The sequence below is a fragment of the Anopheles funestus genome, chromosome 3RL (assembly GCF_943734845.2).
Source record: "Anopheles funestus chromosome 3RL, idAnoFuneDA-416_04, whole genome shotgun sequence".
Taxonomy (NCBI): domain Eukaryota; kingdom Metazoa; phylum Arthropoda; class Insecta; order Diptera; family Culicidae; genus Anopheles; species Anopheles funestus.
Window position 1 is genome coordinate 63,757,699 of NC_064599.1, and position 22,208 is coordinate 63,779,906.

The window sequence follows — 22,208 nt, forward strand, 5'->3', positions numbered from 1 at the left end:
GCATAATTGAATCATTTCGGTTTCGTGTGCAGGTATTTGCACCGATTGTGCCATATTTATTTGAAGTCCTTTTTCTGCTCTGTTAGGAATAGTAATCGTACCAATAACGATTTTTATATTGCGCCCGTACCCATCCAACGTACATTAATGGAACTAATGTTTTACGAATGGTATTGCGGGGTACATAAATGTGCTAAACTGTAATTGAAAGTGGTTCCACGCGTCTATACCACAGTGGAAACGATCATAAAGTCCTTCCCGCCTAAGTCTTTCCAAACATTCAGCGATATCTTCTTCTTCGCTTACGCTGTTCTCCACTTCCACCGGCTTTTCTGGGCTAGACTCGTTGGCAAACAGTTTCCTCTTTGTCTGACTCTTCACCGTACGTTCAGACCGGCCACCACCGTTCGCATTCGCCGAGTGTTGCTCCATGGGCCCGCTCTTCGGTTCATTCTTGTAGCTACCAGACGCCTGTCCAGTCTTCACCGCGGACGACTCATCTGCTACTCCGAACATAAAGTCTTTGTACGTGTCGTTCACCACACTGGTCGCTCGCTGCGATCGATTAGGATCGTCGCGGATCGTTTGTTTTTGCTGCTGCTGCTGCTGGGAACGATTTGCACTGCTGTTGCCGAACTGCTGGTGAAGGTTCGGTGTACCAACGTTACCTTTTCCTCGCGAACCACCGGACTGCAGTATTTGCAGCTGTGGCCGTTGCTCTAACTCTCCCATCGATTTGTGCCTTTGTCGCTGTTTCTGTGCCTGTTGCTGTTGCGTTTGTTGATGATTGGCCATTTTCTGTTTGCCAGCTGACTCACGTCCAAACACGGAAGAATTGCTCGCCTGCACATTGGTCGAACCTTTGCCAACTGTCCCTTTTCCACCGGTGGTACCCTTTCCCGTGTGGTGCGATTCAAGCCACTTTTTCAGCCGCTTCACAAATGGTAAAATCATAAAAAATGAATTGCCAGACAGGTTGTGGTTGTCCTTGACGATATTGTCGTGCTTCGTCACGGGCAGCACATCAACCGGAAACCATTCGCAACATTTAATTTCGTTGCGCGTTTTCGGCATAAACACGGTTGTTAGCGGTACACCCGGCACCAGGTACAGGCGGGTAAACTGATAGTTGATGATCACATCAATGTACTCGGTCGGTACGATAAGCTTGCGAATGTCGTAACCCGTCTCTTCGTACACCTCGCGGATCGCACAGTTGACCGGTTCTTCGTTTTCGTTGATCTTTCCCTTCGGAAAGCCCCAGGATGATTTTGCCCAGAACGACTGCACCAGCAGCACATGCTTCATATCCTCCGATAGGAGTATCGCACCGTACGTCGGTACAGTTAACTTGTACTGTTTCCAGTCCTCCAGCACACCGTCGACATTAGGCCAGTGCGGTTGCAGAAACGGTACGTGCTGTAAATCACCACAAAAACAAACCCGTAAATATCTTTCCTTGCTGCCCTGTAAAAGCCCCAGACTCACCTTAAACATTTGCTGCGCAAACTGCTTGATACCACACTTGTGCTTACTTTCGCCACAGTAAAAATCCAAATAAAACCAGTGTGCCAACTCCATTTGGAAGCAGATGCGTATCAAATTTTTACGCTCATCCTCCGGCACATTGATAATGAACCGGCTGGCCAGATCGTCCATAATGTCGCTCGATATTGCGAGCGATCCATTCTTTTTACTCTTCTGGCCCGATGCTGTTGCGGACGGTATCCCACTTACCGGACTATTTGTTGCCATTAAATACCGAAATCGCGCCCAGAACTCGTCTAATACTTCTATTTTCTAGCGCTTCTAGCGTTTTGCTTACCGATGCTGTTGTTTGCTGTGTTATTGTTTACTACCCAACGCCAGCAGGTGAAATGACAGCTACAGTAGAGGGCATCGTAGGTGCATTTTCTACCCGTAGTGAAAATGTCAACAAAAAGTGAACATGTTTTTTTGGTTTTATTCGATGTTTTACGGATGTAAATGCAAAAATTTCCATAACTGTACTAATACTTTCATATTTTCCAACAGTTATAAATTGTTCTAACACAATTCAAAGTTCTTTTTCTTTGACAATCACAAAAGAAAAGAAAAACCGTATTATTTACTGTCAGTTAGGTTGACCGGCGCGCATCCCTTTTTGCTCTTCAGCACTGTCAGTTGCTTTGTTGTGCGTAGAAACTGGTTACAATTTTCCACTGGCATACGTGCTCTTTATTTACAAAATTGTGAAACAAATATTGGGCCCCTGTTTTCCGAGTTCCGGATCGTCGCGCCAAGTTCTAAGTGCTGATCGAGCCGTACGCGATCAGACAAAATGCCAAACCATACCACCGTTTGCAGCAATTGCAGCAGTATCGGCTTATATTTGTGCTAGATCTCAACTTCCGACCCATAACACGACGCATATCACAGTGGAAAAAGTGCTTGCGTACATAGGTGGCAAACGCAGATTGGGATTCTGTGTGTGAAAATCAATTCCCTTCTTACTGCCGATTGATTTTTCGTTCGTTTACTTTCGAACCTGCCTTGTCTCCCTTTGCTGCCAAAACGGTTCAAAGAGTGGTTATTTGCCCTGCCTGCTAATAGTGTGCCACACATTCCTGTTGCTCTAGTTCCTCATACAACCCCACCCCCTGCTTTTTCACTGCTGTTGTCCCTACCGTACGTAAATAACAACACAAACATACAGCGACACACCAAGCACCAAGTGTGTCGATATGGCAGATAAAAGGTTAGTAACAGAGTGAGAACCACCATGTACGATGGGAACATAATGTTTTTTTCCCATATTAGTCCTAGTGATGAATCGGTCTGCACGGATGCACCGAGTAGTCCATCGAAGGGAAAGAACGCAGATGCACCGACAAGTCCAACGGGAAGCACTGCATCGGCCAGCTCGTCCAGTTGGTGGGGCTCGTGGATAGACACGGCACGTACAAAGGTAACAAGTGTGAATGTATTGGTGACGATGTTTGCATGTGTTGCTCCCATAAACAGCTGTGCAAAATGGTATCGTTTGATAATCATCGGTTTTGTTTATCATCGTTAAGCCTACAGTGTTGAAATTGGAATGAATCAAAACCTGACCTGTTTGTTTTGTTTTTTTTAATGCGCCATTCTAGTCTGCATCGGTTCTGGAAGCGGTTAAAAATGATTTGACAGAGCTATCGACGGTCGTTAAGACGGAAGCATCGAGCGCTACCGAAGCACTCGGCCGTACACTTAACCTGGGCGAACCGGACTCGGCCGTCGGTGCGATGAAGAAAAGCTTCAGCAGCTTCCTGGGTCAAGTGACCGAAGCGCTTGTGCCCACGCTCGAAGAGGATGAAGAAACCGAAGCCGTACTGATAACGGCCGACGGTACGCTTACGCTGACCGGTTTCTACAAGCACCTGGCAGAGATGCAGGCAAACAATGATACCTATCTGGAGGAGCCGGCTGATGAGCTGCGCGAAAAATACAAGCGCTGGATGGAGGTTGTCGAGCAGGAACAGTTTACTGAGCCACGGCTAGCGAAGCATCTGGCGAGCAGTACGATACTGAACGAGAAATATGTCACACTGGTGCCTGCCAAAGTTGCTCACATGAATTTCTGGAAGCGGTAAATACTTGTCGACGCTAGATATATTCAAATTTTAGAAAGTAACTCTGTACCATTTTCTCCTTACGATGACAACAATTGCAGATATCTCTTTAAAAAAGCCCTGCTGGAGGATGCAATTGCGAATGCAGAAATGGCGGAACGGAAGGCGAAAGCTGCACTAAATTCTACCGAAACGTGTGCACCAAACAAAACGATCGTGCAAACCGATCAACCTAGACGAACGATCGAAGAAGGTAAGTCGGTGGAAGTAAAATGAGATGCTTGTACACATGCGTCATACGCTGCCTTTATCTTCTGCCCGCTAGCAACTGAACCGGAAGAAACATCTTCATACCCAATTGGTGACGATCTTGCTTGGGCGGAAGTGCCTGAATTCGACGCAACGAACATTGAGCTATCGGAGGAAGAGCAGGCCCGATTGCTGGAGGAATACGAGCAGGAAATACGGGAACGCGAAAAATCCCTAACGACCAGTGTCGGCAAACTCGACATCGTTGACGAATCGTTGCTGGTGCAATCCGACATCGAAGGCACACCGCAGAAAACACCGAAAGCATCCGCCCAAGCGGTGGCCGATCCTAAAGGAAAAGCCACATCGTCCACGGCACCGGGAACGAAGAAGGAACCGAAAGGATCAAGCAACCAAAAAGCAAACACACCGCAGCCAAACAAAGCCGCTACCCAGCAGCAACAGGGCGGTAAGGCATCGAACGGTAAGAATGTAAATAACAAAAATCAGCAACAACAGCAACAGACGGGTAAGAAAGGCGCACAACAGCAAACGGCTGGTGGTAAAAAGAAGGATCAGCTCAAGATGGACAAAAATCACTTCTCGAAGGAAGCGGAAGCGTCGTCCTCCAACTCGGACGAAAGCTGGGAGAAGGAGTTCGAACTGGAATGAGGCGAACCGATCGATCTGCGCCGCGAGTTGTCCGAGTGCGCCGATTGGTCATCCTTACGTTTACCCTAATTTCCGGCTTATTGACCTCAACGCAACCTCTCTCTCTCTCACACACACTCTCCCAATTACGGTTTGATGCTAACTATGATTGATGTGATGTCACATGAAAGCTGGAAGTGGAAGTATGTATGGAATAACTTTCGGACGGGGATCCTTTTTTTATACAACGGACCCGTTCTATTCCGGTATGATTACGATTCCCAATTTACGCTCCCCATATGGCCATATAGGGTGGGTGGGTTTACAAGCGTGCTGACCAGCAGAACAGAATGTGCCCGACTAGGCCCAACAGTTGGCAAACGGTAGAAAAGAGGGCGCGAAACGTGCAACATATAATGTAATCGTTTGATTTATTTTATTAGTTTATATTGTTAGCCTATTAGTTAAGCTACTCCTCGTGTTTTTCTAGTGCATATGCAACTTCGTACGCCTGTGGGGCTTAATAGTAAGCGCACTGAAAATGGAGGAGTTTTCCAGGGAGAAGCTGGTAGTAAACCTAAAGTGGCTCGTTAACTGCAATGTCAGCACTGGAAGGTTTGTTGCAATTTAGTAAAACGAATGAATTGTTTATTTTTATACAACTATCTATCTAGACAATTACGTACGTGTGTACTTTATGTATTTTTCAAACTGTTTCTGTAAAATCATCTCGCTAGGGTAGCATTTCGTTCCTTCGTTTAAGCCCTGGAAGTAGTAGCTCAGTAACAAGCATTTCGGATCCTTCCTTCCAGTCCGATCCTCGCGACGATAAAGCGAACTCTAGCCAACCTTCCATGGTGCACGGATGGACGGGAATCGAAATTCTACCATCACTAGCATCTAGTTAAACGATCGTACAGTTCCGTTTATTTGTGTTTAGTTTAGTAATCTAATCCCGCTGCTTCGTCATTTGTGCAAGGACATTCTGGTAAAACGTGATCGTGAACTGTGAAACACGAAGGAAGCAGAACAACGATGCAAGGTGTGCGCAATGTTTAGATCGTTCGAGTCACATTAAGCTGATTAATAAAGTGAACCATATTTTATTACCAATTTATTGTGGAATTATTGTACCGATGACACCACCGACGGCTATTGATCACGCCGCTCATTTGTTGGAGATGATGGACGTCGTGTGGTAGATGAAGAACTTGTCGTAGAACTGGTGGCTGGTGTAGTGGAAGAACTCGTCGTTGTACTGGAAACTGTCGTAGAAGTAGTAGATGAGCCCAGTGTAGTAGAAGATCCGGTTGTTGTAGTAGGATTGGTCGAAGTTAACGGAGTTGTAGTGGATGATGATGATGACGTGGTAGAAGAGCTGGTAGTTGGTAAAGTCGTTGTAGTAGATGCAGTTGTAGTCGACACCGATCGTGGTGATGCCGTGGTAGAAGAACTGCTAGTTGGTAAAGCCGTTGTAGTTGAGGTAGTTGTAGTCGATCCGGATCGTGGTGATGCCGTGGTAGAAGAACTGCTAGTTGATAAAGCCGTTGTACTGGACGTCGAGGACATTTGGTTCCTGTTCTTGTTCTTATTCTTTCTTCGCCTTGGAGGCGGGCGAGGTCGTCTCATTTTCATCTCTCCACTTTCGGCCGATGATTGGTCCTTGCGGCGTTTACCAGGACCTTTCTTTCCCATTTCCCGATCTCTGCTCATCGGCTTCATTTCGCTAGACTCTTCCGAGGACTGCTGTTTGCGACGTGCCGGCATTCCATCGACGGAGGCCATGTAACCACACACGCACACGATAAAAAATGTCACCAGTATTGCACGATTCATTTTGCTGCCAGCTTATATTGAGACACGAGATGTAACTAGCAAAGGCACTGATCATCTGATCAGTCGACGAACGACCAGGGCTTATATATGTACAAAGAGACGAGCGTTTTGTTTGCTAATTAGAGTGTCTCGTTGAACTCTTCATATTTCAAAAGAACTTCAAATAAACAGTGACCGGTCAAACCGGTTGCGTTGGACGTACAATTCGTGGAAGCTTGTATTTTTTTTCGAAATTCCCAACTCATCCATATGCTACCACAATATAACCTTGGTGAGGCTGAGACAACCTCGTAGCATATTTTATTGAGATATGAATTATTTTTTTGTTAAATCTTCCGGTGAAACAAACAATCTCGTTCACTACAAACGAAGCTCACAAGCTGGGGAATATTTAAAATTCTATTCCCAACAAGATTTGCGCGGGAAAGACAATTTTGCGATGCTTCTATGAAATTATGCAAATTATTTGTATTTTAGATATTTTACGTTGGAATAATTATGCTTAAAGTGTGCTAGAAGTGTCAAGAGGCCCATAAAGATCAACTTTTGCAATTCTTCATCATGTCAAGTTTTATTTTACTGTAGGCAGAAGAAATTGAACTATGTAAGTAAAATTGGCTAAAAACATTGTACTGACGACTATTTCAAAGGTTTATTGATACATTTTATCACACTAATAATTGCAAACGGACAATTTAAGCAATATTTAAACTCTCATTTCTCTGGCTTTTGTAGTGACCAAATTCTAGTCGCCAATGTAAAGAATTCTCCCCCTCGAAACAGGACACTCCAATGTTTATCTGTCACGATATAGTCCACCCCCATGGAATATCCTTCGAAAGAATCCTTGCACCATTCTCCCCTCTGTATGTACTCTCTTCACTCTCATCACGACCATATCCTTGCTCCTGTACTCTCTCTCTCTTTCATACTCTCTCCCTCGCTCAATCTAGTAACATAAGTGTGAGCAGCAGCATCTTCTGGCTTGAAGCTCCATACTGTGGAGCAAATGTCTTCACTTTCCACCAAAATGGCACACTGATCGGTTGCGTGAGGTAGTGAGAGTAGTGCGCCCAAGAAATCACCCGTAAGCGAAAACCAGTGAAACCCGCCCGAGTACAACAGGACTGACTCGGAAAAGTGCCGTTTTTTCCACCAGTGTAAACCCGTCCGTGGGGATTCGGGACATTCCGCGAAATAGCACCGTGTCGAGAAAATTTTGCAGATACCCCTTTTTGCTACGCCAACTGGGATGTGGTAAGTGTTCTGAATGCAAAGAATCCTTTCAAGTTCTTTACCATGGTTACGTATCAAGGAGAGATTGAAATCGTCAAGCAAGTCACGCTTTTCATTCATATTCGTTTCCATTGCGTTGAATTTCCCATCGAAAAAAGTATCTTTTTGTGTGTAATTTTCGTACCACATGATGTACCCCAAATGGCCTTTCGGTCCACTTCCTTTTCATCTTTAGTCCCAATTCGCTTTTGTCACCTTTGCCAGTGTCAGGAGAGAAACTGGAGTTGGCGTGAGGGTTGGGTGATGTAAAAAAATCAATAACTGCCTCCAGCGTGATTTGCTCTCCGGCTCGATTGAGCATCCTTTTCGCGCGGTACGCTCTCGCATGGCACGAGGTTTTGCTTTAAGCGCCAAGTTGCAAACGATAAAAATAAATTTAATCACTTTTCTCTGTATTCTTTTTTGTCAGGTTTAATAATGAACAGAGATTGATGTAATTGAGTTCGTCAAGTTTACAAAATCACTGAAAAGTCTTCCAATACACCGGCCAGTCCGTGTAATCCAAACAGTGTTTTGTGTGTGAGTGTAGTTAACTATTGTTCATTGTTAAACCAAACTGCATCATGGCGTTCCTGAATAATCTGCGCTCAGTGCCGCTGCCTCCGGTAAAGAACATGCTCAATGTGGCCCTACAAACAGCACGTCAAACGATTCCGGCCAAGCAGAAACAGAACGGCTACGAAGAACCGGCCGGAGACAGCTTTGGCGGTGCTCCCGGTGCAAGTGGTATGCGATCGCCACCGCAAGTCCCCCCAAGACCACAGAACGTTCATTTCGCCGACACGGACGGTAAGTATGCCCAAAAAGTTCATAGCACGACGTCTTGCGAGGATATGCCTACACGAGGAAGTTCTCGTTTATCGTCTTTAGCCGCGGGTGACACTGGTGGAACAACGGAGATGAATCCTTTGAATCCTTTCACGAATCCGAAGGCATACTACCAGGAGGATGGAACGGACCAACCCGGTACTAACCAGTACCAGGAGACGGGTTTCAATCAGGGTGATTTCGAAAATGGGTACCAAGCGGGCGGCTACCCTCCAAGGTATGCGATCGGAGCATCAGACTTTTGAAGTTCGGATTACTGATGTCAAATCTCTCACAAACAGACAGGGCAGTGTACAGTCCTTCGGTTCGGACAGTACTTTCGCCGGAGGTTGCGAAGGCGAAGCCCCAGGTGGTGCTAAGATTAATGAGTACCAGGCAGCTTGGAACGTGACCAACGCAATTCAGGTAAAATCGAATTTAAGATGTCTAGATATGATGCAAGAATGTCCCTGTGCACGAATGTTTTAGTGAAGAATGTCACTATTAGACACCAGTTTTTCCTTTTTGGAGACCTATTTAGTCTTGTTTTTCTATCAATTATATCATCTCCACAAATGCACGTATAATCAAACATTTCCATTTGTATCTGAATGTATAACCTATTGTTCTAGACAATGTTTGGTCGTGGTAAGTATATTATGTGAGACTCCAATGTAAATCCCTAAACGACACGATTCTTTGCGGAATTCGCCATGCCTCTGCTTTAATGTTTCTTCCAAATTTGTTGTTTTAGAATCCTGTTGGTTGCCTCCGGTAGAACATCGCATCCCTAACAGATTGCTAATAGAAAAATTGTTTAAATTGTTCCAGGGAATGTTCATCGTGTCGCTACCATTTGCGGTACTGCGTGGCGGATATTGGGCGATCATAGCGATGGTTGGAATTGCTCACATTTGCTGCTACACCGGTAAGATACTCGTCCAGTGTCTGTACGAGCCGGATCCGCAAACTGGCGAACCGGTACGGGTCCGAGACAGCTACGTGTCGATCGCGAAGGTGTGCTTCGGCAAGAAGATCGGTGCACGTGTCGTCAGCATAGCGCAGATCATCGAGCTGCTCATGACCTGCATCCTGTACGTGGTCGTGTGCGGTGATCTGATGGCCGGCTCCTTCCCGGACGGTGCGTTAGACACCCGATCGTGGATGATGCTGTGCGGTATCTTTTTGCTGCCGCTCGCATTCCTCAAGTCGCTGCACCACGTGTCACTGCTGTCGTTCTGGTGCACCATGGCCCATCTGCTGATCAATGCAATTATCGTCGGCTACTGCCTGCTGGAGATCGGCGACTGGGGCTGGAGTAAGGTCAAGTGGCGAATGGACTTTGAGAACTTTCCAATCTCACTTGGTGTTATTGTCTTCTCCTACACGTCGCAAATCTTCCTGCCCACGCTCGAGGGCAACATGGAGGATCGGTCCAAGTTCAACTGGATGCTCGACTGGTCGCACATAGCGGCGGCCGCCTTTAAGGCCCTGTTCGGGTACATCTGCTTCCTGACGTTCCAGAACGATACGCAGCAGGTCATCACGAACAATCTGCACTCGCCCGGGTTCAAAGGTCTGGTAAACTTTTGTCTGGTCATCAAGGCGATCCTCAGCTACCCGCTGCCGTTCTTTGCCGCTTGCGAGCTGCTCGAGCGTGCGTTCTTCCGCGGCAAGCCCAAGACCATCTTTCCCGTCGTCTGGGAGCTGGATGGCGAGCTGAAAGTTTGGGGCCTGGCATGGCGTTTGGCCGTCATTCTCGGTACGATCATGATGGCGATCTTCATTCCACACTTTTCCATCCTGATGGGATTTATCGGAAGCTTTACGGGCACGATGTTAAGCTTTATCTGGCCGTGTTACTTTCATTTGAAGCTGAAGGGGCACCTGCTCGATCAGAAGCAGCGGGCCTACAACTATTTCATCATCTTTCTCGGTGTGCTGTTTTGTGTGGTTGGCATTTACGATTCGGGCACGGCTTTGATTCATGCCTTCGAGATCGGTTTACCGTTCTAAGTGGCAGATAGTGAAGCGGGGAAGATGTCCCGAAAGATGTTTTGTACAGAGTGCATACCCATTACAAACTCCATTTCAACTCATCTGCCATTTCTCTCGAACAAAACACCGTTGTTAAACTGTTTCACTCCTTCTCATTAGACCAAGTCAACGTGTCCGGTGTTACGTTGGAAGAATGCGTTTGTTTGGTTAGTACGCAAAAGTTACACAAACAGAGGCTTAAGACGATGGGCGTTGTGCGGATGTGACAAGATATAAAAAGTGTTTAAAACAGCAGCAAAATTGGATGGAGCAAAGCAAACCTTGGCTTGGACAGCCTGGGTCAGAAGTGAACTTGTACCGATTCCTCCAAGTGGACATCCAACAAATGAAGCGATCGAGTCTCATAATATGTTGGACATATCGGGACACAATTGAGACATGCACACACAGAATGTTCACGGAATAGCAACCATTCGAAGTATGTAGGGCTCTCATCATGGTTAGCAAAAGAAACTGAATCGTTAATCAATGTCTTCCTTAATGTAAACGAGAGGCGATAGAATGAGTTGGGATGCAACTGCAACTAATAACAAACTAGTACATTGTTAGCGGTATTGAAAACTTAGCAAAGCAAATATACACAAATATCAAGAGATCCACCGGTGGGCGAGGGATGTTGCAAAAGTATGCAAAAATGCATCATTAAACGCAAAACAGTCACAGTCTTCCAGACATATACATATATATAGATATACATACAAAGAAGTCACAAAATTGAACACAAATATTATATAGAGAAAAAAAAACAGAACAACCCAAAACACAACATATTTAAGCTAGTGAGCTAAGCGTAACGTATCTGCTAGGATATTAACGAGTAAACAAAAGCTAAGTTACAATAGAGTTAAAAGCGATCATGGATAATATTTGCCGGTATAGTTCTGTTAAGTACGAGCAATTTAGCTTCGAAAGCTGCACGAGTGCAGTGCACGTGGAAGTTAAGTAGAGTGTGTGCGGAACAAGCGGGAACGCTCGTCCTACATCCGGCGTAGTGAATATTTCAATCGAATCAATTATATAGTGCTAACGACAATAAGCCAGCGAGGGCACTGGTGCAATCGGAAATTGGCAGATGGTGTATTTACTTCTTCCAGTTTTCCGCAACCAAAAGCTTAAATGCTACCCAAATTCAAAATTGAGTGTTTCCAGTTTAACATTTCAAGTGAAAGCATTAAGACCTAACTTCCAAAGGGCCGGATATTCGGTTTTGTTACAATGATCAACATATTATACAATGCGTCAGTACGCGGCTAGCAAGAATGATATACTCCTATACAACAAGTGAAAGCTATACCAACGTCTTCCAAACAGAATATTAGCATGTGAAGTAATTGTAATGTACTTTAATCTATTTACCCCGAGTGTCCTATTAAAAAGTCTTCCAATGGACACGATCGGACAAATGTTATTAATTAATTTTTTTGCAGAAATCGTTTGTTGTAGCCATGTTTGTTTTAAGTTTTCCCAACCAGAGAGACCATTAGTTTGCTGACTGGGCTCACAAATTGTGTCAATCGCAAGTACAATAATCGTTACAGCGGACGATCAGTCCTGGGGCAGTGATTTTATTCTACTATAGTAGTTAACGAAGTGCATACATATGGCAAATGCATTAGAAAAGCGTGTTTAGTTGTTTATGGCTTTGTTCCAAGTATTGAATGTTCCACTATACAATAATCTCTATTGTACTTATTGCAATTAATGTATTTAAGAGCAACATTATAGGTGTCCGAATAAATAACAGTTATTTAACTTTAAATTCAAACCTTAAGCGTGTGTCTGAAATTACTGTGCCAAACATTGGCTTTGTACACAGCAAGAGAAATTATTATTTGAATTCGTAAATACATCAACCGATTTAAATTGTGTTTTTAAATATGTTAGTACCGAAATTTTATGTTGGTTTGACTGATACTGTAAACAACGAGCGAAGCAGCTGTGTGTAAACTGGACTTGTGCAGATTTGTTTTGAAAAAGGATTATTTCTTACTGAATTCAATGATGCACACACACGAAACCAATAAACGGCATTCAATAAATATTCTTAAATCATTTTACAGATGGATAATACAGAGTTAAAGAGTATTTAATACTTACATCTTTAAAATTTGAAGCTGCACTCTTGAACAGACCATGTTCGATGCCGTTTGACGTTTGTTCGCTGCACAAACTCGGAGGGGAAAATGCAGGGCAACTGCATGGAAAATGTAAATCTGAAGTAAACTATTTCGACTTAATCAACCGTATTACAGCAGGAATAGCATTTAAGTTTAATTTTACCTTTATCTGAATAAATATCGTGTTTCATAATAAACTAAAAGTTTCAGCTTTTTGTCGGTATTATCAAAAACTAAATGAAAATATTTTTCATACGCCGAGATGATGTGACAAACCCTGCAACATAATTTTGACGTTCCTTATGACGTAACGAAACGTAAACAAAACCGTACAGTATCCACAGTACAGTAGGTGGTTTATATTAGTTTTACTCTATAATATACAATTCGGTTCGTGTAATTTATCCCAAAACATGTAAAGAATGTTCCATTCAATGTTTGAAGTGTTTTCTAGCACCGTACAACTGTTCGGAATGCTTGTAGAAAGCTGTCAAAACTGTGCTCAATAAACAAATATAAAAAAAAGGAAGGCAAATCTGCGTCTGTGTGAGAAGTGTCGTGCGTAGAGAGAATCTTCATGCGAAGGTTTGTTCGCCAAAGCGCTCTGCTGTTGCCGTGTTTTGTTTGTGGAGCGCTTAAAAATCAACAAATTAAAGGCCGTCTACTAACAGGTGCATTGTTTTCTGGTGCTAGGCAGTGTGTTTAATTCGGGATCTGTGCGGGCGTGTAAAAGACGCATCCAGGGAAAGCTTTTTTCCGCAACCGTGGCTCTTTTGTTTCGGTGGCTATCTGCGGTGCAGCGCAAGGTGTAGTGTGTGCAAGGTGTTGGAGTAGCATTGGGAAAGTCAGTAGTGTGTGGAAAAGATAACAAGATAAAATTCGTTCCGTTCCGAATCATACGGTGTGCCCGTATATTTGCTTAGTGTTTTTTCGGTGTGTAGTGTGGTTTTGCTTCGATAGGTCAGAGCTCGGAAATCTTTATTTAATGCGCAGTGCTACCGTGCCGTGGTGTACCGAATTCCTCCGCCAATTTGCACCTCGTACAGTTCATCATCAGGCCGTTTAACACGCTACTTTAAAGTTTCGTGCAGCAGCGTCTAGCCAACCAGACGAGTAAGGTACGTTATGCTCGTCAATTGGGTCTCGTCCCTGAGGCCATATACCAATTGCCAATTGAATTGAATCAAATCATTGTTTATTTTAGTTCACTCCGGATGTTTCCTATTTCCGCAACCGCAGAAGTTGCAGAGCCGCACCTACATGCTTGTGTGAAATGCATAAATCGAAACCTCAGCCCCATTTCTTTTCGCCGTTTGCGATCGATGGAACAAAATTTTCGGCTGCACCATGTCCTCGTTCCTTTTGTATCGTTGGTACGGTGAGCGAGAACAAGGAAGAGGATAAGTATGGCCGGAGAAGGGTTGGTGGAAGGACGAACATCCAGCATCCACCCCGAAAATTTTCGCAAGATAACAACGCGCAGATCTCCTTTTTTCGTCTGACAGTTGCGAAGCGTTTCCCTTTTGCACGGTACAAGAGAACCACGGCCAAAGGGTGACAGTTGTGGCTCGGGAGAGCATAATTTCATAACAGGATACAAAAAAGGACAATTCAGAGAGCGAGCAAAGTCTAGCAGGAGAGAACATTTGCTTTTGCTGCACGAATTAGGGACAGCATTCCGGGAAGGATGCTGTCTCAGCAGGGCTCTCTGCAGACAGAAAGGAATGAGTTGGAAGGTTTCTTTCTTTCTTTTTTTCGTTTTTGCTGCTGGCACTAGTTAAATGCTGGGTAATTGGTTCATGTTCATTCCACCATGTAACACACCTTCATCGGTGGGTTGACCGTGAAAATTAAACATCCTGCTGCGAGTGCACAAAACCGTATGAAAGCTTGCGCAAGAGAAGAAAAAATCGTTGCTACATCGTGATGGCAGCTTACATCCTACGCCGTAGATAGTTGGGATTGGTTTTTTTCTGCCTTTACTTTCCTGTTTTGCTACTGGACGGATTTTGCTGACCTAATTGTTTTCGTTTACGAACGGTATGCCAGCAAGAGAAAGCCATACAGAACGATGGTTAGAATTACACTCATCAACACTTTTTGTTACCGTACCATATCGTACGAAGCGACAAACGTAAAGAACTTATATAAAATTATTTTCAGTTTGTAAGACGGCACGCTCTTAGTGAATTGAATGCTATAAAGGTTACAAAGCATACTTTAAACATTTGCCTCTCTTTTAGATTGTTACACTTGTAAAGGAATGAATCCATTACTCACATTAACATAATTTTGTAATCATCCATTCAAATTGATTAAGTTTGCAATGGTTCACATATCTAAATCACTTCACTAAGCTCATTTTATTACCCGATTTGCGACAGCTTTTAGCCAAATTTTAAGAAATTATCGGACATAAAACCGATCAAAAAGTGTAGTAAAAATGTTTCTAGGCATATTTCCATACATCATTAAATTTTACTGCGTCACAAACGGTGTGCTGGTGCTTTTGATACTGTTGGGTTATCGTGTGCCGTTTTTATAGACGCGTCAGAGGCCATTGGCTTTTGAGCGTACGCACCATCCATTCGTACAAGGATGGATAGATAGTTTCTATTGCACCCACGCACTTTAGCCACCGTGGATTGTGCGGCACGTCCGCGTATTTGCATATTTAATTCCACTATACTCCCTTCCCCGGGCTGCTGCTTATTAATTGCGGCCTCACACCAGATGAAGGCGTACATGTGCGATAAGATTAGTGCAGGAAGCGTATATAAAACGGGTTCTCTTAAGAATTCTCATGTGAAAATTGATGTGTGTTATACAATTCCCATAATTTGCCGGAGGTTTGAAATTTGGGAAAAGAACCATTTGAATCGGATAAGCTATCAGTCAACTATTTTAAAGGATGGTAAATACTAGTAATTGTTTAAATGTAGTATTGATTATGATACTAATAATTGTGACGCTTTCATACGATCGAAAGAATCACAAGGGGGATGAAAAATGCATGACCGACCGACACGTTCCATATTTGCATTTATGCATTTACACGTCCAAATGAGAGCTGCAAACAAGAAGGCATTAACCGTCGCTTGTAAGACTTGACGGACCCCAGCAAGCTCGCGAATGATGGAAACATGATGGAGAGGAAAATGAATCCAAGAATTGATTAGTATGACAAACGTGAGTGGCTGCATCGCGATGCTAATGATGCCACTGTCAATGCAATTGATGAATAGTGTCTTCTTGCATGTTCCATAAATGGTTCAAGAAACTTACGCACATTGATTCGGAATGGGTGTGAATTGAAAGCAAAGAAAACTTAAAGTTTAAAGATATTATTAAAATATTATTAAATCAAATAAGATTTTAGCATAACAATAAGCCACATCTAATGGTATCGTAATCTCCTGATCGTAAACGTGATTTATGCGCCGATGGAATAATGCTTTGCTCTGGGAATCGATGGGGTGGAAATGTAATACTCTTTTGTGACAGAGAAGGGCATGATTGGTCTTCGATTTTTTTTGTTGGTTTTTATTATTTTACTCCTAGCGAACCTATAACGCGGCTTACACGATAGGGTAATAAGCTGCTTGCACTCGCACAGAACACAGAATCTGCCGGAAGGACATCCGGTCGTCTTCGTGCCACTATCAACCATAGGTTGCTAGTGACAAGATAATGGTATTGGAATTTTATTCGCTAGACGACGTAAAAGATGGCAAGCGAATGAAGGCAATTCGTTGACCGGGCGGTGTCGTGACTGCTGCATTTATGAACCATACAATCTGAAAGAAAGGCAATTCTTATCATCACCGATCACCGTGTATCCTGCATGTTAAAAACATTTTTTTTTCTCTTTGCTCTTTTTTTGCAGGTCCACTAAAGTTCATCATTTAAAGCTGATAGGGAATAGTCACAAGGAACGCTACGGTAAGTAGACGAGCTTATATTGGTGACTTAAATTATTCTCAAACCATGGCATTTTTTTATGGAATCATTGATTTTTCTTGTCCTTAAAAGTTTATAAAAAGTTTCAGATAAAAATTTCTCACGCTTCTTGAGAATCTATATGAAAAGAAAGTCTGCCTTTAAAGCACTTCCGTACAGCAAATTATAAATGAAGAATTTAATAAACTAACCGAGCCATTTCTGTCGCTCGTAACGCACAATTGTATTAGCTTGGAAGCCCCCGACTGTACGTTATTATTAAGTTTTCCCACTAGATGCATTTGTGGACAACACCATACCGGATGTTGTCCACACGCGCGAGGGGTCAGAATCCATTTATTTATTAAACCCTATGCTGCCACACCGTATCGTCTTTTATTGCATTTTGTTTGCGTAAATGCCAAGGCTGTCCTTTGGTTTTAGCAGCAACTTGTGAAGCCGAAAGCCGTTCGACGGCTAAGAGTTCCCTCTTATATTTTCCCCCTTTTCCAGGGGAATCGGAAGGGCGGCTGTGTCGTATGTGGGATGTTTGGACGTAAAAACGTCATGTGCAATATGCTTCACCAGAGTTTTATCTGGCGTGTTATTGGCAAGTTACGGGGTCGATCGATCGAATGCATAAAATTGCATAGAATTGGAAGGCACGTGAAGGGGTGTGTGCGCGACAAACAATCCCATTTCGGGGTCGTGTACGGTATAGTTTGGGTTGTACATCGGTCAGGGGATAGTACAAGGGGTTTGTGTTAAAGTATTGTGTTTGTACATGGTTCGAATGTGTTGATCTGCAAAATGACTCGCTATTCACCAAGTGTTTGGAGGACAACGTTCCAAGAAGATTAATAGTCACATTGGTGGGATTAGGGTGACTTTAAATAGATTGAAATGGATGTAGTTCGTTTAGTGGTAATGTTTGCCTTTCGTACAGGGGTTGCATTACTTCATTATTTATCATTTTATTCGAAATTATTGAATATTCTAACGATTTCGTTATTTCTGATAGTACAAGTATAGATATGTAATTTTAGAAATTGGAAATATTTGAGGAAGTTTAAGCTATGACTCTTGTTTACTTTACAAGAGAGTTCCAAGACCATAACTCATTCCTTCCTAGGTAGCAGCATCATTAGTAAGCACCTTTAGATGCAATTGTAACTGTTTGATGCGTCTTATACCAATTTTCCCATCTGTTGCCGCACTTAGAGTAGCTTGACACTTTGCCGCTGTTGACCTCGGAATAGTGCAACTAACCATCAAGAGTACATCCCATACACGACATCGGCAATGACTCATCGTCACCCGCCCTTAAGATCCTAAGGAAAGAGAAAGAGTACACCTTTGTACATCTCCCAAGGAATCTTCGTCATCTCTGACGTTTCGGTACGGCAAAGTCACTTTCCGGCATTTGATGCTGCATTCTAGCTAATCTACAGTACACGGTTCGTGCACTGGTGCTGATAGCCTTAGTTTTTTTTTGGGTAACTTAGCAAAATTTTATAGATTGATTTATTTTAATGCGAATTGGTTGATATAAGTTTCTTTTCACTCAAATAATTCTTTAAGTAAAAAAAGGAACAAAAAATCATAAAAAAAACAAAACAAATCTAAAATTTGAAAATTTCCTAAGGCTGAAGCCTTGACTTTTTTTGGGAAATTTAACAAAATTTTATAAATTGATGTATTTCAATGCAAATTACAATGACATAAATTTCTTTTCACTCAAATAATTCTTTAAATAAAAAAAAGAATAACAATAAAAAAAATAAAAAACAATTTCTTCTCGAAAATTTCATAAGGCTTACCCCTTACGTTTTTTTGAGAAATTTTGCAAAAAAAATAAAAATGTTTTATTTTAATGCCAATTGGTTGAAAAAAAATTCTTTTCACTCAAATAATGCTTTAAATAAAAAACAGAATAAAAAATTATAAAAAAATTAAATAAAATATAAAAATTTAAAAATTTCGTAAGGTTCATTTTTGCAAAAAAGTTTTGCCTATAACTCGGTCGGTATCCAACGGATCGCCAATCTTTAACCTGTGGTCGATAGATGGCACCAATGGCTACATTTTCTCCTTTAACGACAATGCCCTCAGATGTCTGTGCCAGAAGTTATTCGAGGAACCAAGTTCCTTACCCTGTTTGAGAAAATGTAAAATTTCTCTCATTTTTGCACCAAATTTTGCCTATAACTCGGTCGATATCCAACGGATCGCCAATCTTTAACCTGTGGTCGATAGGTGGCACTAATGGCTACATTTTCTTCTTGGACGGCCATGCCCTCAGATGTCTGTGCCAGAAGTTATTCGAGGAACCAAGTTCCTTACCCTGTTTGATAAAATGTAAAATTTTCTTCATTTTTCAGCAAAATTTATAAATGCGATATATTTTGATGCGAGTTTGTTGCAATAAGTTTCTTTTCACTCAAATAATGCTTTAAATTAAAAAAAGAATAAAAAATAAAAAAAAAAAAAATTCCACTCGAAAATTTCATAAGGCTTACCCCTTGCCTTTTTTTTGAGGAATTTTGCCAAAAAAATTAAATTGATTTATTTTGATGCGAGTTTGTTGCAATAAGTTTCTTTGCACTCAAATAATGCTTTAAATAAATAACAGAGTAAAAAATTATAAAAAATATTACAAAATTATAAAAATTTGAAAATTTTCTAAGGCCTTGGCTTTTTTTTGGGAAATTTAGCAAAATTTTAAAAATTTATTTATTTTAATGCGATTGATTAATTGACATAAGTTTCTTTTCACTCCAATAATGCTTTAAATAAAAAAAAGAAAATAATAGAAAAATCGCACATTTTTGTTCAACTAACGTATTTACTCTTGTTGCAACCTTGACTCACCACGGCTACATGCTTACACTCATGAGTGAGTAAAATGACCGAACCTTAACTTATACATACGTTTATGCCGGAGTTTTTTTATGACTCCGAAATGAATCGTTAAACGAGCTGATTCCTAATAATGACTCATTCCCTCTGAGTTGACTCACTAAAACGAGTTGTTATTCTCATCTCTAGTGCTGATGACGATTCCGCACTAACAAAACCCAACCTTACCGGTCGCATTAGAAGTGAGTTGCTGAGTTGGCAACGGTGTTGTGCATTGACCTAACACACCACGACACGTAGGACTATTTTTACTCTACATTTTCCAAAGTACCCTCCCTTTGGACGCTAGACGAAGAGACCGCGAACGGTGCTGGTGTGGTTTGAGCGACCCGAGAAGAGCTGACGAGTTGTTATAGGTTTGTTTTTCCTGTTTTGACAGATTCATCCTAACCTGTCCACCGGTGTGTATGCATTTCTCTTGAAGGTAGTACGGTTTGGTGGTGGATAGACTTGTTTTTCCTTCTCCTTTTTCTATGTCCCCACATTTGCACACAAGATGCAGTTCGATGGATAGTGCGGTTGTTCTCTCTAGTGGAAAGATGTACCACATCAACCAACCCTTCATCCGAGGTAATCGTCGTTTGGTGTCGAAGGATATGAGTTAGACCATGGTTTTGTTAAATTGTCTTCCGTCGTACGAATAACCTCTTACGTCGGAATCTAATTGAATGTCGTGGTATTCCTGCTTTATTAGAGCTATCGAGATATCTTTGTCTGCTTTAGACGACCACAAAGAGGACGTGCTTATTTACGTGTGTCTTTGCAAATTGGAGAAGGTTTTTTAAGAACAATGTTAGAATTTCTTTGGGTTTCAACCTTGTTCGTTATTCTAATTTGACATTTTACCACATAAATCTTTGTCGGAATCCTTGAACTGTGTTTCAATTATTTAATTTCAATGACTTTTTACTTCTCAATGTTTATATCCTAACAATCTGCCAGGTGGGAAAAAAAACCATTTCTAAATCATTTCCGGACCAAAGACCAAAGAAAAAAAAAACAATTTGGAGAGCATACATTGAGGGAGATTTGTTGGTTCAAAAATGTCTGCAACACCTCACCATGAGAAGCATAATAAACGAGAAAGAACACACCGCATTGCGTTTTGCTTCGTGGGTGTTGGTGTTTTTTTGGAGATGTTTTTAGTGTTTGTTTCCTTTTTGATTCTTAAAGTTATGAGATTATTGTGTTTATAATTTTTCTACACAAGATAGTCATTGTTCTTTGTGCATTGTTTAAGATGCAAAATATTTTTATGTTCTTTTACATTATTTCTATATTTATTGTTTAATTAGACCAGTGAAAAGATGATCCTTTATTACCAACTTTATGTTTACCGTCGCATACTCTCTGTAACCGGAAGATCATAACAGATTGCACTCAGAAGAGTTCGATGAGAGATAGAGAGAAAGAGCACTGGAAAACACCGGCCGCTGTTTTATGCGGCGCTGGTTCATGCGGCCCAAAAGCAAAAGCATAACACAGAACTCACCAATGCCTATGTGGACGGTTCGAATTTAATTCACACACAGTCTCTCGCTCTCGCTCAGAGTCGACCATGACCGCGAGCATAGATTCATCCACTGTCAGCCAGCCAGCTTCACTAGAGGGAAGTCCGGGGCCAATGGACGAACATCGTGGCCACGGCGACACCAAAAAGGGATTGTGTGAGCGAGCTCCGTTTGCCGTTGGTACAAACATAAACACGAGTGAACGCAGGGCAGCATTTCGATATGCGCCAGGGTCGATTGCAAGGCCTTTGCACGCACTCGCTCTGAGTGCTCTCTGTGTTCGCTCGCACGGAACGACTGTGCGGTGGTTCCACTATGGCGCAGCCGAACCGGCCATTATAGTGCAACGTGAGCTTCGATCAAGTGAACACAAGCAATCAGCATTTCGGCCACACGTGCGTGCGTGCGGTTCGGGTTTCGATGACGGTTCTAGGCGGCGAATAAGAAAAGAAAAAAACAAAACGCGCCCATACTTGGCGCGTGTGTTTTCCGCTTTCCGTTGTTAGTGCAGGTTTTTCCGAACGTGCGTCGTCCGTTTCTCCGCCCCGAAACTACGCGTGTGTGTGTGTGAGAGTGTTTTTTGTGTTCGCTTTTTAATACGCAAAGAAGGTGGCACGTGCGTCATACTTTGGCCCTTAGTTTATGCCCGAAAATATTAGCTGCAGAATTGTTTAATTCTGATTTCCCGAATGTTCAGGAGTGATTCCCCAATACTGTGTGGGAAAAGCCCATTCGGTTTGACCCGTGGTCGAAATATCGGGTACAATCAATGCGGGAGCAAAAGGTTGTTTGTTGTGTTCAGTGTGCAAGCGTAATGAATTATTAAATCGTTAAAATTGCATTTAAAAAAAAAATGGTTGCAAATAGTCAGCAGTTTTGTTGGTGAGCCCCGAGCCCCAGTGAGCTACTCGGAGAAGTCGTCAGAATTCGTGGCAATTTTTGGTGTGGCGAGCAAAGTGAGGCAATTTTTGCTGTGATGTGCTCTCAGTGCAGTTATTTTTGCTCGTTTTTATTTTAAAATTGTACCGGAGGAGTGTGACTGTGAAGTGGAGAAACCCGTCGACGTCGATCCCAGTGCAAGTGGAGATTAATGCATCACCGATGCCAGGAATAATAATTGTTGTCCACGCTTAGTGAAAATAGAGGATAAATTAAAACAGCGTAACCTCGACCGATAAGAAAAAAGCGAAAGTGGAAAGGCAAACGAAAGGTAAAAATGGTTGATTATGAAGTCA

At 42.4% G+C, this 22,208-nt stretch overlaps 4 protein-coding genes across 6 annotated transcripts in view; 3 read left to right on the forward strand and 1 right to left on the reverse strand.

Annotated features, from left to right (window-relative positions):
- Positions 1 to 20: 20 nt before the first annotated feature.
- LOC125769529 (uncharacterized) lies at positions 21 to 6,724 on the reverse strand. The gene is made up of 4 exons (XM_049438262.1): positions 5,644 to 6,724; positions 3,878 to 4,031; positions 1,489 to 1,800; positions 21 to 1,419 (listed from the first exon to the last, which is right to left on the reverse strand). The coding sequence occupies exons 1-4, from the start codon at positions 6,324 to 6,326 to the stop codon at positions 154 to 156; spliced, it is 2,415 nt and encodes an 804-aa protein (XP_049294219.1). The 5' UTR covers positions 6,327 to 6,724; the 3' UTR covers positions 21 to 153.
- Positions 2,153 to 4,996, forward strand: LOC125766890 (BSD domain-containing protein 1-A-like). Its single transcript, XM_049432984.1, has 5 exons — positions 2,153 to 2,737; positions 2,800 to 2,947; positions 3,129 to 3,607; positions 3,692 to 3,843; positions 3,916 to 4,996. Exons 1-5 carry the CDS (start codon positions 2,724 to 2,726, stop codon positions 4,509 to 4,511), a joined length of 1,389 nt encoding a protein of 462 aa, XP_049288941.1. The 5' UTR covers positions 2,153 to 2,723; the 3' UTR covers positions 4,512 to 4,996.
- A 533-nt stretch (positions 6,725 to 7,257) lies between the features above and the next one.
- LOC125766885 (vesicular inhibitory amino acid transporter) lies at positions 7,258 to 12,252 on the forward strand. Its single transcript, XM_049432972.1, has 5 exons — positions 7,258 to 7,583; positions 8,032 to 8,411; positions 8,493 to 8,667; positions 8,732 to 8,855; positions 9,261 to 12,252. Exons 2-5 carry the CDS (start codon positions 8,186 to 8,188, stop codon positions 10,443 to 10,445), a joined length of 1,710 nt encoding a protein of 569 aa, XP_049288929.1. The 5' UTR covers positions 7,258 to 7,583; positions 8,032 to 8,185; the 3' UTR covers positions 10,446 to 12,252.
- Positions 12,253 to 12,901: 649 nt separating this feature from the next.
- Positions 12,902 to 22,208, forward strand: part of LOC125766872 (focal adhesion kinase 1) — an 82,836-nt gene continuing 73,529 nt past the window's right edge. The window contains exons 1-2 of one of the 3 annotated variants that reach the window (XM_049432940.1): positions 12,902 to 13,722; positions 16,491 to 16,546. The gene's annotated coding sequence lies outside the window, so the exon portion shown is untranslated. Of the gene's footprint in view, positions 13,723 to 16,490; positions 16,547 to 21,258; positions 22,184 to 22,208 lie in introns of those variants that run through there. The other 2 variants (XM_049432941.1, XM_049432939.1) reach the window with 2 other exon arrangements.